We start from the raw sequence: 15,817 nt of genomic DNA, 5'->3' as shown, positions 1-15,817 counted from the left end.
TACTGACTCAACCCTCCTGTGACTGAGCTAATGAGTGAATTTTATACATTCTTCTTCACTTTCATATCGGACACATGAAGCTGTGCGGTAAGACACAAAACTCAAACCCCAACAGCAAAACTGAAATGAAATACACCTCGCCTCCTCGGATCGCACTAGGACTGACCGCTTCTCTCTCCAGCTGTGACCTAGAGCACCTGCTTGGGGTTGATGGGGGCTGTGTGTGTGTGTCTGTGTGTGTTTTTTATGGCAGACACTTTAGCGCAATGAAGATGGCGAGTGTACATTTACGACTGCTTTATTTCTTCAAACCATTAACAAGCAGGTGGGGGTGCTCAAAGCAACCGCCGCCTGCCGACAGGATTGAACTGCCTGTTTCTATTATCTCCTGACCACCCAGATAACAGCAAGACAACGGGAACGAGAAAGAGATAAAAGTTTAACGCTTTTCTAACAATGTCTCCAACAAAGAGGAGGGGATGTTTTCACGGCACGCTGTGGCAGCTTGCAAGATAAATTCTGTCTTTGCATGGATACGTAGCCACTTTATTATTTTCCACATGTAGACCTCTGGAAAAGAAGTCTGTGAAAGTGAGAAGAGAAGCGAGGAGTAAGACAGAGAAAGAGAGATGACTCTAGTGTGGGCATAAGCTATAGACAGAGTCTGAGCTGCCAGTGAGAAGGCTTAATGCAGTTCTCAGTGGCTGGCAGCTTCACTTTACCAGCAGGTCTTGATTTCCCCTTTTCCGTCTCCCTGTGTTCCTCTGGCCTCAGTGACGAAGGAATGAGATTAACACAAGAACAGGGAGGATGTAAAGACACGATAAAGAGTAAAGAAAACTCCACAAAGGTGATGCATGCAAAGGGAAAGACAAAAATGTGTTTGTGGTTATGAATAAACCCAGTAGGGCTGAGGTCAAAAAATTGTACAATGTCAATGGCAACAGCAGAAAAATGGGAACAAACCAAAGTAATTTTAGGTTTTCGGTAGTGATTTATATAAATGTAAAGTGAGCATCATAGAATTTGAGCAAAAAATATTCTAATTTGAAACCCTCTTCTTGACTCTTATTATTAAAGATGCTCATTATTTTCACATTTTATCGTCCAGCTAATGCTCTGACTAAACATCACTTGTAATTTTAACACCTCCTGTGACCAAAAGCTTCCAGTTCTTAACAAAATATTTCAATATTGTCCAGATAAAAATGAGCCAACATAGAAATCAAACTGGAACGGGAGCTGATAGTGTACCAACTCTTGGAAAGCACTCGCTTTTCATAACTCTCAGCTTCTGTCTGTTCACCCTCTGCGCCGGACTCCCATTCACAGCCCATTTCACAATGTCAGGACACCTATAATGAGGGGCCCCATTATTAACAGAAACTCTGTATGAGTATTCAGTAGCAGGAGAGAGCTGGGCTTCACCCCTTTTATTACAATAATGAATTATAATTGCTGTTGTGACTATTACCCTAAAAAACGCCTGTCTAAACAGTAGCGGTGGGTTCATCTGCCACTCTGTAATTTATAACCACCCACTTGAAGCATTTATCACTGTGCCTTAGCCTTAAAACGCAGAGCATCTGCACAGAACATGTAAAACACACATCACGGGAAGGTTACAAGAGAGGAGGAGAAAGCCGGATTTGATATATTTTATAGCGCTAATACCAACTATAGGAGGAGAGAAGGGGGAAGGCAAACTCCAGTATGCATAATGTGCATATTTTCAGTGCTCGGTGGATAGAAAGCACGAGCACTAGAGAATGTCATCCAAGCAGAAATGGGCAAAGAATCACAGAGCGAATCAGAGCAACACCTGAAAACCATTAGCAATCTAATGGTAAAACAGAGAAAGAGGAAAAAACAACAAGAACTGAGGGCATACGATAAATAAGAAATGAAGAAGGCAGATCTTCTGAAACCCAAGGAGAGGAAAAAAAATCACAGTGATTCACTGATACGAGCAGCTGCTTGGTTTCCCCAGGGTAAGGAACAGACAGAAGAACAGAGCGAGAGAGGGAGAGAGAAAAAGACCCAGACAAAAGAGTAAATCACAATAAATATTTATAATGATAAGTAATGCTGCAGACCATAAATATTAAAGAGCCGCTGCTTTTGCGCATGTGTGTGTGTGTCTGTGTTTGTGTATCAGTGCGCGCTGGTATGTTAAGCATAAGTGTCCACAGGGATGCAGGAGCGGACACTGAGTAATGCATTTACTAACACTGTACATAAGCTCTGATCAGATGAGCTATGAATATTAACCCAAAAAAAGCATTTCAGATTGGCTGTTTGGCACTTCTTTTCTTTTTTTAAACAACTGGGAACCAACATGCATAAATTCAATTAGCATAGGTATAAAGAATTACCCGCGCTCTTTACATACAAGCCACTTTCAGCACAGTATTAATATGCTACACAGATGCAAAAACATTTTCATTCTTAGGAAGCTAAACAAGACAACAAGCAAGACAGGAACTACTATCAGTCTCTATGTAGTAAAATAGTAGGGGATAAATCTTAATTGGATGATCCTCCCTGTTATTGTTGTTCCTACATGGTAGATCCAGACTGTACTACAGCATTACAGAGGGTAATTTCTCACTTTATTGCAATAGCCAAAATGTTTTCAAATTGAATGAGCCTTTTTTTGACCAATAAAAGAGCAAATTCAACTCCGATACTAATCCAGGCATCACGATTGTCTAAAAAAAAAGAAGCTTTTCTTCTTTTCAGTATAATGATATTACCTCATTGTTGTCATCGGTAATGACAAGAGCTTTCTAAAAAGCTCAAATGATGCTTAAAGCCAGGTTAACATTATAATTGTTGAGTCCCTAGGCGTGCACATATTCAGCTAGATACAAATACAAAGACTGCATGGATCAGTGAATTTTTTGGAAACTTTTGACGTTCCTTAAAATCATGTAAATTAGAGGGCTGATTCACTGATCAGGTATCACACTATGGCCACTGAGAGGTGAAGTGAATAACACTGATTATCTCTTCATCATGGCACCTATTAGTGGGTGGGATATATTAGTGAGCTAATGAACATTTTGTCCTCAAAGTTGATCCTTTCGAAGCAGGAAAACAAAAGCACAAGTATTTGTTTGACTTTGACAAGGGCCAAATAGTAATGGCTACACAACTTGGTCAGAGCATCTCCAAAACTGCAGCTCTTGTGGGGTGTCAGCCAAGGCTCATTTATGTACGTGGGGAGCGAAGGGTGAACCAGGGGGCCCAATCCAACAGACAAGCTACTGTAGCTCAAATTGCTAAAACTATACAGTGTGCATTCTGACAGTACACAACAAACAGTGTACCACAGTTTGTTGTTTATGGGGCTGCCACGCCACAGACCAGTCGGGGTTCCCATGTTGAAAGCATCAAGCATCTGAACTGGACCACGGAGCAGTGGAAGAAGGTGGCCTCACCTGATGAGTCATGTTTTCTTTTACATCTAGGGAATGGCTGGGTGCGTGTGTGTCACCTGGCATCAGGATGCACTAGGCAAGCCATTCAGGTAGTGTGAACTGGACCATTGAGCAATGCTCTGCTGGGAAACCTTGGGCCATGACATCCATTTAAATATTACCTTTAGACTTTTTGACATTACCACCTACGTAAGCATTAGTGCTTCTTTTTATGGAAACAGGATAGCTGGGTAGCTTTCAGTAGGATAATGCAGCCTGCCACAAAGCAAAAATGGTTCATGGTGGTTTGAGGAGCACAGCAACAAGTTTGAGGTGTTGACTCGGCCTCTAAATTCCCCCAGATCTCAATGCAACAGAATATCTGTGGGATGGGCTGGACAAACAAGTCCGATCCATTTGCCCCATCTCACAACGTACAGGACTTACAGGATCTGTTGCTAACATCTTGGTGCCAGACACCACAACACAACTTCAGGGGTCTCGTGGAGTCTGTGCCTTGATGAGTCAGAGTAGTTTTAGCAGCAAAACGGGGACCAGTGCTACATTAGGCAGGTGGGCATAATGTTGGTGTATCACTTAACATGATTATTTTAAGGTATATCTATGATATACATGACAACAAAACTGCACTACACAGCAGATACCCAACAGCCTCCTAGTAGACACACCTATGGTATCAACTTCAAAATCCTATGTCGCCTGGTTCTCGAGTTATTGCATTCAAAACTTTGCGTGTCCACACCGCCTGCCTGACCGGCGAGGCCTGGCCAATGAGATGATGACCACGTGTAAACTCAGTTGGTCCTTACCAGGTCTTAAAATTAGTTAAATACATGTTCATATGAATAACAACACATGACATATTAAACTGGGTCATTGCTTATTTAACAACCATTAAACAAAAATGGAGAGGCAAGCTGGGAACCTTCCAGTCACTGAGATAACCACATACACCTCTGTATACCACAGTACCCTAGTATCAAATCTGAGGCCATCTGTCCGACAGTTAAAGCTTGGATGAAATGACTTCATGCAACATGTCAATGATCCCAAGTTTAGCAGCAAATCTACAACAGAGCCACTGGGTGGAAAAAAAGAAAGAAAAAAAAAAGAACCAAGGTGCTGCAATGGCCCAGTCAAAGTCCAGACCTCTACCTCAAGGGAAGTGTGCATAAACGAATGCCCACAAAACTCAATAAACTGAAGCAACATGGCAAAGAAGAGTGAGAAAGAATTCCTCCACAACAATGTGCGCCTAATAAAGTATTAACAGAAAATGATTACTCCAAGTTATTGCTGCTACAAGGGTGTAATTAGTTTTTCATACACTGCTTCTGCTTTTTGGCTTAGTTTTTGTTAAATAAATAATGACGGTGTAACATGTCATGTTGTTCATCTACGGCTCTATTTAAGTAATTTTGGAACCTGGTAAGAACCAGACAATTTTTTTTAAATCATGTGCTGATATGCAAAACATAATCGAAAGGTATCATATTATTTATTTTTTCACATATGTACTAATTTTCACATATTCTAATACGTGATTACCTCATTTATCTTGAAGTTTGGAAACAGGGAGAAACCACTTACTTGGTTCTGACCAAGAGGGGAATAATGCAGACCAACAATGCAGTAAACAATCTTGTCAAACACTTATTTACTTATATGTGTGTACTGTATTTCAGTAGTTTCTAGCACAGTATGTATGTATGTGTGCCTGTGTGTTTACAGCTGCATTTTGAAGACGGCCCACCAGGGTACACTGATTAAGAATGAAGGAGTTATCCTTCTGTTTGGTACAAAAACATAATTTGACCACCATCTGTTGCATTTTACAGCCACCTGACAGAGAGCACTGTGAGTTCAGTCTTGTCTGGTTATACTGTGATACCAGGGGTACAACTCCAGCAACTGCTGGTAAAGACTGAGTCAGGTATGGAGAGTATCAGAAAGATGACAATGCAACTACTGTATAAATAAGTCCAGTAACAATTAACAGCACAGTTGCATAGAGCTATAAAATACCAATGTTAAGTAGAAATGTAATAAGTGAAACACTAGCAAAGGTCTTTATGAATTAATTTATTCACAACTAATGTTCCATCTCAGCATGATTTTCTGTGCTTGGCGATCAGGATAATTTGACCTTAACAGTCAGGTGATAGACAAGGTAGGTTATTATTTTACCTGGTACAGACCGACTTGAGTGGAATTTGAAGTGTTCTAGCATAAGATGAATATAGCCAAGGCCACTTTTGAATTCCTGCACTTTAAAATTTATGGCCAGAACAGAATATTCATTTAAAGACATGTGATTCATTACATTTTACAAAAGGATCATGAGCTCATTTATCCTTTCTCCCCTTTATTTTCTCTTTGAACATTATGAACCAGAAACAACAGCTTGATGGATTTAACATCTTCTTGTGCCTCACTTTGGACATTATCGCTTATTTTATAAATACATGTACTGCCAGAGCCAAAATAAATATGTTATCATTCACACAAACACAAACGAGGCAGATGAAGCTTGTTTGCTCCAAGTGCAGCATGAAAATAAACACTATCAGTGTTTTTCACTGGATCACAACCACTCTAACTTACTGTCTAAATCACTAATTAACTACATTATGACAAACCCACATAGGTAAACAAATCTATACAAAGAGATTATTAATATGAGTCTTACGGAAGAGAAAATAGAGAAGAGCCAAAAATAAATAATGACTTTGGTTTTAGGCATCTTGTGTTGACCTTGAGGGTGTTCGGGGAGATTGATGTGTTTATTCCATGCATATATACACTGACCAGCCATGAAGTCACAGGGGAAAAACAGTAACAGGTGAGGGGACTAATTCCTGATCATTCTGCTACAATCCATTGTTCTGCTGGGAAACCTTAGTTCAAGAGATTCATTTTACTTATGCTCACTCCACCTAACACGGTGTTTGAATCCCTCGCCTCCCTAATGCTGGACAAGACACTCTGCCACACTACAGAACTGCTCAGGAAAGTGTTGCAGAACACAAAAGCATCCAAACCAACGACCTGAGTAACCTTAGCTGTCCCAGATCCCAATCCACAGGATGCACAGCAAACACACCTGATCGATGGAACAACCACCACAAAACCTACAGGACCCAAAGGGTCAAGCTCTGACCCTTCAGCACATGGAACCAGCGTCTCTGCAGCTGATCTCATAACATGTCTCGCACAAGGAACGTGGCAGGAGATTCTTTAGGTTCTGTGGATTGCTATGTTTTTCCAAACATAACTTGTTATGACAGTATCTTAGATTTTGCAGTATTTCCAGTTAGCTGTGAAAGGCAATCTGCTGTACCACTCCCAGCTAGTACATTTTCCCTTTGAGTGTAAACAGATCTGCCTCCAGCTCTTGGCAGGGTCTCTCCGGGTGATCTGCTGGGAGCAGTGGGTCTTTGTGGTTAGCATGCTCCTTAGTGCAAGTTTTATTGTTCAAAACTAGTTCATTCAGTTGCTGACTCAAGCCAGACTGTCATATATTCCACTGCACGTGCCCTGAATTTGGCTACTCATAGATGTCCCTGTGTAGACCACTGAGGACTGTGTTTCTTAAACTTACAGCAATGACCAGATATGCCCTCTTCATGCACAGTAAGAGAGGCACACTCTTCACATGATCTGCTCTCTGGCCATCCATTCTGACAAATTTTCATGACCTTGGAGCAGACACAGTTCTCTCAGACATGTTGCTTTACACTGTTCAGGTAGGAGGTGTTGATGCCAGATGTTCCTTACACTGTCCACAGTGGTGTTCATGCTCTTCATGTGCTCTTTGTCTCGATCTGTACCCAGAACCACTGCTTCTCCTTAAAAGCCAGTTGGTTCCCGATTCTAAGGAAACTACGCAGTTCACTCATATTAGTTGGTTCAGACATTCTCTGGTTCTGAGATAATGTGACCATGAACTTCCTTTCACATATTTCTCTGTATTGAGAGTTATGCCCGTGCCAATATGTATACAAGAATCTTCCTGTGAACACTCTCAAATGACATGTGACACATTAATCCAAACCTACAGCAACCTCTGCCATCATGCTTTTTTAGAATTGCTCAGAAGTGCAGAAGTTACCTTGAATGGCAGCTGGTTAAATTATAGTGGCAAAGTGATGTCATAAAGGTTGTTGGTTTAGCAGACTTTTTAGCTAGTGGGATTTGCAAGAGACCCATGTTACAGTCAAGACTCACTGAGCTTGGTGAGATCAACACATATATGAGGATCACTTGTCTTTTTAGGCACCACCATCATACCACTATCCAGTAGTTCATCAACTCTCCTTACTCCAGTCTTCTCCATTCACTCTAGTTCTTTCTTGACTTTCAGCGTTGGTGGTAAGGGAACCCGTTGTGGGGTCTTTAATGAGAACAGCATAGCACTGGGTTTCAGTTTGACAGTAAATAGGTGCTACCTCAGACCAAGAGCATTGCACACCTTCAAATATTTGCTATTCAGCGTCTCTAGGCTGACACTAACTACTCGAGCTACCAGGCCTAGCACCTCAACAGCAGGTATGCTGAGCAGAGAAGAGTGCAGATGCCAAGGAATGTGTTGTCTTCTTCCTGAACCTTATACACTGCTCTTGATGAGGCACACACTCTTTCATAATGGCAGATCGACCTGTTTGCTGGACACTCTACTTTTGGGGTCTGAGGGACTTTTCCACATTTCTAGCATTTAGACAGTCTACTAGTCTAAACATGTTACTGGCTGGGCTTTTTTCCCCTCTTACTGAGTTTCTTCTTCTCGTGAAGATGTTTGTCTCTGCTCATAACTCTATCTACCAAGAATGTCTCTCTTTTTCCCACAGTATCCCACCCACGTGTATATCTGTATATCCTAGAACCAGCCTGTCTCTGATTAGCTCATCATGAAGCGCAACATAATTGCAGTGTTCTGCCAAAGAATATAAATCAGTAACAGATGAGTCCACAGTTTCATTTTCTCCTTGTTTTCTCAAGTTAAAGGATGATATTTCATATACTACATTTTTTTGGCAATAAAAAAGCTGTGGAGTCCATCTCTCACCGTACCATACTGACAGACAAGTTCAGCCCCTCCTCTTGGCGTCCGCTTCATCACCCATGCAGTACATGAGTGAATGTTTACCTGGTTGTCTTCTGATGTTGGGTGGAGATTACTAGCTTGCTGAAAGCACTCAAACTATCTAATCCATTTCACCCATTTGTAATGTTTGCTGAAGTCAAAAGGCTCTGGTGGCTTTAGCCGAGTGTCACACTTGGCTTGGGAACGGGGCCTTATCCACGCCCTGCAGCTGCTCTAACTCCATTGTCTGCGATCTCACCCAGACTTTTCCAAATGCCGTTATATACTATCCCACTTCTCACACCATGTTGCCTTACCATTTAAACTCATGGGAAATCATAGAGATCCAGTATCCTGGCACAAGCATCCATCATTGTGCACAACTTTAGTCCCTACTACAACAAAAATAACATTACCCAGAATCGTCTGGGCCTCCTTATATTTCCGACATAACCATCGCACCACAGAGGACTGCTTGCTGGCTGTGGCTCAGCTGTTTGATATGGGAACTGGAAAGGATTGAGCTTTGGGAATGGCCAGTTGGTCTAAAGCAGGGGTCTCAAACTCAAATGAGCCGCGGGCCACTTCTGGCACCGTCAAAAAACAAAAACGAAAACACCCTCTAATATTTCCTAAAATGTAGTGTTTTGTTTGTTTTATTTAATTCCAAATATTGTGTAACAAGACAAAATTGCAAACATGAACGCATTTTTTTTTTCTCACTAACTATCTGAAGCCTTTCCGCTTCAGTTTCATTTGTCATATGCAAGTTAGCACAGGGTCAACATTGCAATGAAAAGTATTTAAGTAGTTTCATTGAACTACCAAATAAACAGCTCTTTCTGGCCAGATACTTTCCAGCACTTTTGCTACAATTTTGTTTGTATTTAACAAAATAAAAATGCAGGCATAAGCGTACACATTAGTTTTCGACTGCAAGTGAAAATAGTTTTCTTTCCAAATAAATCTCTCACTGAACTAACACAGCCCTAACCATGTTTGCACTCTCTTGTTACCTCGGCCAGGTCTGCGGCTCCGAACAGTGGTAAGGAGACCTCTGGCTAATACTTTGGGTTCCATGTCGGGCTCGTAGGCGGGAACGAGCTTTACTGTCTGGGTCAACTTTGCTAGCGAGAGACAGAGAGAGGTGTTGAAAGGCTGCTCCAGCAGAACTTTATTGTTTTGGAGGAAAACACGAACACGGTGTACAGTCGAGTCTTAATAGCACTTACAACTGGGCTCGTCAGGCACTCTTTTTGGCTGCAGTGGTTATTTTTATATTTACATGCTTCCATCTCCCGTTTCTGCTCGGTAGCACCTCGTACTTTTTGACTCTCCTTTTTCTCCCTCCCTCACGCTCAGACACACAGCGGGAGGGGCGGTCCCACACGTTCTCCCTGCAGCAAGGACTACACCGCCCATGAGGCTACAGTCTTAAAGGGCCATGCCTGTAACACTCTGCCGTGTATTAAATCATTTTTCATATAATAATTAAAAAAAAATATTTCTTCACATCAATATGCGGGCCGCAAGTAGAGGAGACGTGGGCGGCAAATGGCCCGCGGGCCGCGAGTTTGAGACCCCTGGTCTAAAGTCTTGAACACAGTAACAAAGACTGGACTGTGTAGTAACAGCTTGCTCCTTGGACTGGTGTAGTTTAATTTCATTTCATTATATTAATATAAAAATATACCTTTTTTGTTAAATATTTGTTGTCTCCCTTTGGATTTTAATGCTCAACTGTTTTATCTAGTTTAAATTACCTTCTTTATACAGATTGTTGTTCGTGTATTATTGTGGGGGAAAATAAAATGAAATTTTTAGTTAATATTGGTGCTCCCATCTCTGTCCTTGGGCTAGGTTGCGCTGCTCTCCCCTGTGGACCCCAAAACAAAAACTAATAACTTAAAAAAAAAACAACAACAAAAAAAACATATATATATATTTATATATATGTATCCAAGGCTCTTTTAAACCATGGTTAATAAAGTAACCAGAAAGTTAATACTTGGCCTTGGCAACGTGGGCCTTTTTCTGGCGTTGTCGGCTGGATACGGGTTTGAGAGCTGTGATCAGTGCCCAGATATCTCAGACACACAAAATAATGGTCATACCAGTGTGCTCAGCTTCACCCATGCTGACTAAATGTAAGAAGCTAGATAGCGGTGTAAGGAACAGATATAAGGAGGTTAGTTTTCAAAACAACAATGCTTGTGTACGCCGATACCTCCTGGTTGCCAAAGTTAACTGTTTTGTTTGGAGATATCAGGATTGGAAATAAAAGAATACAAATGTTGCTGACTCACTGGTTGAAGTGGACTTGTTGGGGTTTTAGGCAGGGTTGTACAAAATAATTTAGGCCACAGGATTCTTAACTGACATTGTCCAACAAGAGGTTTTCATGAAAGGACCTGAGATTGAAAACCGTGGAACCCAGCTAGGCTTGGGAGGGATATGAAGATGGAGGTTAACAAGGTTCCTTGAATGTGGCAGTGTGTTTGTGAGGATTAAGATTGCCACTATTGTGCTAAAGACGACCACCCAAAACTTTTCTTTGTTTATGGGCTGGTGTAGGCAGCAGATGGCAAAAGCTGCTGCCCACAATAAACAGTTTAATGACTGTAAGGCACAGGGCTTTTTCTTTGACATCTCAAAGAGTGTAACTGATGAACAGATATACAAATAGAAATTCTGTGTTGTCCCAGTGGCTGAGCCTTAACAGCAGATGTCTGAGGCAGGGGCACATTTTATTATTTCTGGACGACTTCCTCCTTTGTAGCTTGTAAAGACAGTACGAGAACCTCAGTATTTCACAGGCCCAAACTTAGAGCAACCGCCCACCTGGGATAGGGCGCGCAGCTGCTGATGAAGGTTAAGGTATTAGGGAATACCACCATTAAAGGGGTGGGGGATGTCACAAGGTAGAATATTTGGGCTAATGTGCTTTGCCAGTTTATTTTGTGCTTGTAGTCTTTTAGCTTTTTTTCTGCATAGTGTAGGTTTTATTTTTTTTAAATGTCTTGATTTTAATTGATATATGTAAAGTTTTAATAACCTGCCAGATTTAATGACTGTATAATTGTCCTAAATGAGGAGTGTGAGAGAAAGCTGCCAAAGTCTTCAGCCTGGGGCAGGTCACTGAGGAACATTTAGTAGCTGCAATATGGAGATATAGGTGGGAGAGCTGATCAATACCTGGAGATATTATAAGTAGCCTAAGGCTACCCATGGGGAGGCTACCCATTCCCCATGTTCCTCTGAACATGGGGAATGCCAGAGTAAGATGCCAGAGTAGAAGATGTGCTGCCATGACCACCTTGCCACTGCTAACCGACCATAACGAGACCCAAAACTAGATGCTATGGTCAAATCTGGAAGAGCCAAAGGGCAGAGCCCAGAGCTTCGCACACCTCTGTGAGTAACCTGTTTCATCTCTTTGTGAAGCAGCCGGACTAGTGTCGGGATAGAAGGAGTTCCAGAGGGGCATTCGGGATTAGGAGGAGCTGTGTCGGTGTCAGAGTTGTTTGCAGCAGCTCTGTTTTAGCAAAAGCGCTGCCCAGTGTTGTCTTCTGTGCTATTGGGAGGAAGGCTCTGTGTTGAGGGAGGAGGTGTGATCACTGACTGTGGCAGGCTGTTTGATATGGGGATGGGAAAGGATCATGCTTTGGGAAAGGCCTTTGATCTGAAATCTTGGACAGAGTAACACAGACTGGACTGTGCTGTAACAGCTTGTTTGTCAGGCTGGTGTAGCTTATTTGATTTCATTTGTCATAATGTATCGGTGTACAATATCTTATGAGTAATATTTTTTTTGACAAGTTAAGTTTGTTTTCATTTAGGATTTGAATGCTCAACTGTTTTACTCTTTTTAGTCACTTTTATCGACTCAAGTTACCTTCTATTTACAGATTGTTTTCTTTTATTATTGAGAGGGAAATTAAAATGTGTGTTTTTTTCCAAACACATCCTTGCTCCAGTCTCTGTCCTTGGGCTAGGTTGCATTGCCTTCCCCTGTGGAATCAAACCAAAAACTAATAACTTAGAAACAAGATTTCCCCGGCTCTTTAAAACCTAGGTGGCATTGTCATTAATAAAGCAAGTGGAAAGTTATCACTTAGCCTTGGCCTCACAGAGCAAAAGAGCAGAAACTTCACCGTAGATACAGAATTTGCAAGATGAAGAAAACAAGACTCCAGTCAGCAAAAACACTGTAATGGCTCTCAAGTAGTTTTACTGACATCAGACTATGTCTAGAAGTCTCTAAACATGAAGGCGTATAGATGACTAGAGATTTTAGAGGAGCTGAAACATGTCAGTGGGAATATTCAAGTCTGGAGCTGTTCGCCTTTTCCTGCAGTTGGACACCTGCACCAAATGGATTCCTCTCTTGCCAGAGACAAGTGCTCTTTCATTTCTGTAGAGACGGGCTACACCATCTGCATCTTTGCAGAGAAAATTTCATAGTGCAGAAAAAAGAAAGAATCCCAACTGAAACAGAAAATACCTTCCAAGCACCATGTGAAGACCAAAGAAGGTCAAAGAGTACAGACAGTCATGGACTTTCATCTGACGTCAAAAGTATAAACTCCTCAGCATTAATATTAAATACTGTATATACTGTACCCTGTAGGTGTGTATGCGTCTGTTATTTCTCAGTCTCAAAACCCACCTAGAAATGTGTACTATATTAAATGCCTCTTTAAAATGTATGTGTTACGTCTCAATCTCAGAGGACTAATGTCTATATCAGTGCAGTTTTGTGTGTGTTTGATAACAGGTCAGACAATCGAAACCTTCATCTAACAGGGTATACGAGTGCTAGCAGCCACGCCAGTGTATATTCCTCACTGAAGCCATCACATTTCATTCTGTTTACAGTCCACTCACTCCCCACAGCCAGATATCAGGATTCCAAGGCAAACCACATGCTCCAGCACGAGGCCAACACCAGCTATACTTATTGGGTATTAGACAGCCCTGCAATCTCCGTTTCATGAACAACTGGTCTATAAACACTATTGATTTTCACACTGTGGTTTTTGGCACATGTATCTAGTGGATTGTGGGCGTTCATCACAGCGATGACTAGTAATGAATAATAATGCAGACTTATGAGGAGACAGTCAGAAATGCTTTTGTTTTTTTGTTTCCTCATCTGATTAAAGCTGTGGCTGCAGGTGCTAAATGGTGGGACCCTGAGATCTTAAGGTGGAGCAGGTACAAAGCTACTTCAGCTGTGCAAAACTAAATAACAATGATAGACATGGAGGAAATAAATAATGCAACATATGATAAAAAAAAATATCCTTAACTCGATTCTTAAATTGCATTATTTTGTATGGAGTCATGCCATTATTATTGACATCTTTAATTTCAATACAATATGAAAAGCAATACACCTTAACCTCCTCTGATAACAACAATCCAGTTAGAAGTGGCATTTCTGCAATATGTTTCAATTTGTTACAGATCAAAGAAGTTTAGCTTAATATGAAACTTTAAATCTTAATTCTGAGGATAATTTTATCCTGCCCAAACAATGATATGGACTAACCACACTACTGTTCTCTCCCTAAACCACTGTGCTGTCTGTAATTTGGTTAACTGTGGCCCAGTATAGTAGATGAGTAGGTAACTGCGTTTTTCATTTGTGTTTTTCAGTTTCAGGCAGTGCCTTGCTTGGGTCACATTAAATCCTTACTCGTATGGTAAAGTCTCAAGAGAGTACCGGGTCACGTGGGCTAAACAAACACTTCAAGATTTCATCCCCAATAAAGCAAGCCCTGTAAAAGTTACTAGTACAAGCCAGGTTTTATTGTAATCTGTTTGGAGCCGTGTTAAGTTTCTCTCCAGGAATAAATCCCCACTCTGTGAGTAATTTATCACGTTCTCAGCTGTGTAAACACCGCACAGTGGTTCGCTCAGAAACTCACCAGGATGCGCAGCAGCGATGTACCAGGTGGTGTGTTTTCAGGAAGGCTGATGTTGTAGAGGGGTCTGCTGAAGATGGGGCGGTTATCATTCTCATTGATTAGTTCAATAAAGACGCGAGCAAACCCCACATGATCCGAAATGGATTCATTTGCATAAAGCTGAGAGAGAGAGAGCAAGGAACAGAAGCAATGAATACGCACAGACACACATGAATGTTGCCTCAGATATAAAGAATAATTAAAGGAAAAAACAACAGATTATTATGCATGGAGGCTGTTGGTTGCATTTTAAAAAGTGTAATCTGAATTTGCTACTGAAAGAATTTATTTAAGATTTACAGTGTGCTACTCTGACTCTATAAACAACTCAGGGTTAAACTGAGGTGACAAAATAGCAATTTCACTGTTCAAACAACTCGGCGCTGTTTAGAAAGAGATATTGCTCCAGTCTAACTGTGCCTTGTGTCCAAACAAATCAAAACACTTTTCAAGAAACAAAATGAAGTTACATTCGGGTTTTCTTTTTCACAGCTCTGGCTCGGTCCACAGTTCATTTCCATTGATTATAAATCTTTAAGCTACTTTGGGCTTTTTAATAGATATTAGCAAAAAAACAAAACAGTGATGCAGGTTTTTCAGGTAAATCTACAGGGCACAACTACTCAAACTAAGTTGAAAAACTTACTGAAAAACTGAAGCTGCGAATCTGTTCGAAGTCCAGCGGCATGGCAACCCTCATCCTGATGTCGGCACGCCCTTGCACCGCTGTGGGGGAGATGGTGAAGTATTCTGAATTGTTTCCTGTCAGAAACACTTGGAACATGCTGTTCACCCCCTGCCATAGGAAGGATAAGAGAGAGGATAGAATAACAGCAAGAAAATTGTGTTTTTAAAAGATGGAGCACAGTCAGGTGGCAATATATACTGAGTCTAACCTGCGAGTGACAAATGTGCAGTATACGATCCATGGTACTGTATATTTAGCAAGTCAAAAGAAATCACATTTAATTATAGGAAAAAAACATGTCTATCTATCTAGACAGGATAGATAGACAGCATACATATTTTTCATGCATTTATGGCTGTTGTACCTAGAATGATGTATATCAAAAGCCTGCACATAGTCTAGTAATGTTAAGTAATAACATGTACTAACAACAGTGTAGTAACTGTATGATATTCATGTGTTTTCATTTAAATATTTCTCTGTCTTTGCTGATAAAATGATAAAATTGCAGCTATCCTAAAGATTAATGTATCACTGATGACAGGACGCAAGACACTTGTAATTTATACCTGTACAAATACATGAATGATGTGGAAGGATAATTCTCTTTTTCTCAATAACACTAAGTGCA

At 41.0% G+C, this 15,817-nt stretch overlaps 1 protein-coding gene across 3 annotated transcripts in view; it reads right to left on the bottom strand.

Moving 5' to 3' along the window:
* The window catches only part of cdh23 (cadherin-related 23), a 179,327-nt gene that overhangs the window by 61,431 nt on the left and 102,079 nt on the right, over positions 1–15,817 (bottom strand). For all 3 annotated transcript variants that reach the window (XM_025897324.1, XM_019366741.2, XM_025897323.1), the window contains exons 12-13: positions 15,145–15,294; positions 14,460–14,618 (exon numbers count right to left, since the gene is read on the bottom strand). In XM_025897324.1, the coding sequence (XP_025753109.1) occupies positions 14,460–14,618; positions 15,145–15,294 (309 nt within the window). The remainder of the gene's footprint in view (positions 1–14,459; positions 14,619–15,144; positions 15,295–15,817) is intronic.

This window comes from Oreochromis niloticus, linkage group LG13 (assembly GCF_001858045.2).
Source record: "Oreochromis niloticus isolate F11D_XX linkage group LG13, O_niloticus_UMD_NMBU, whole genome shotgun sequence".
Classification (NCBI taxonomy): Eukaryota; Metazoa; Chordata; class Actinopteri; order Cichliformes; family Cichlidae; genus Oreochromis; species Oreochromis niloticus.
The sequence above is the reverse complement of the archived record's forward strand: the minus strand, read 5'-3'. Positions and strand labels throughout refer to the sequence as shown.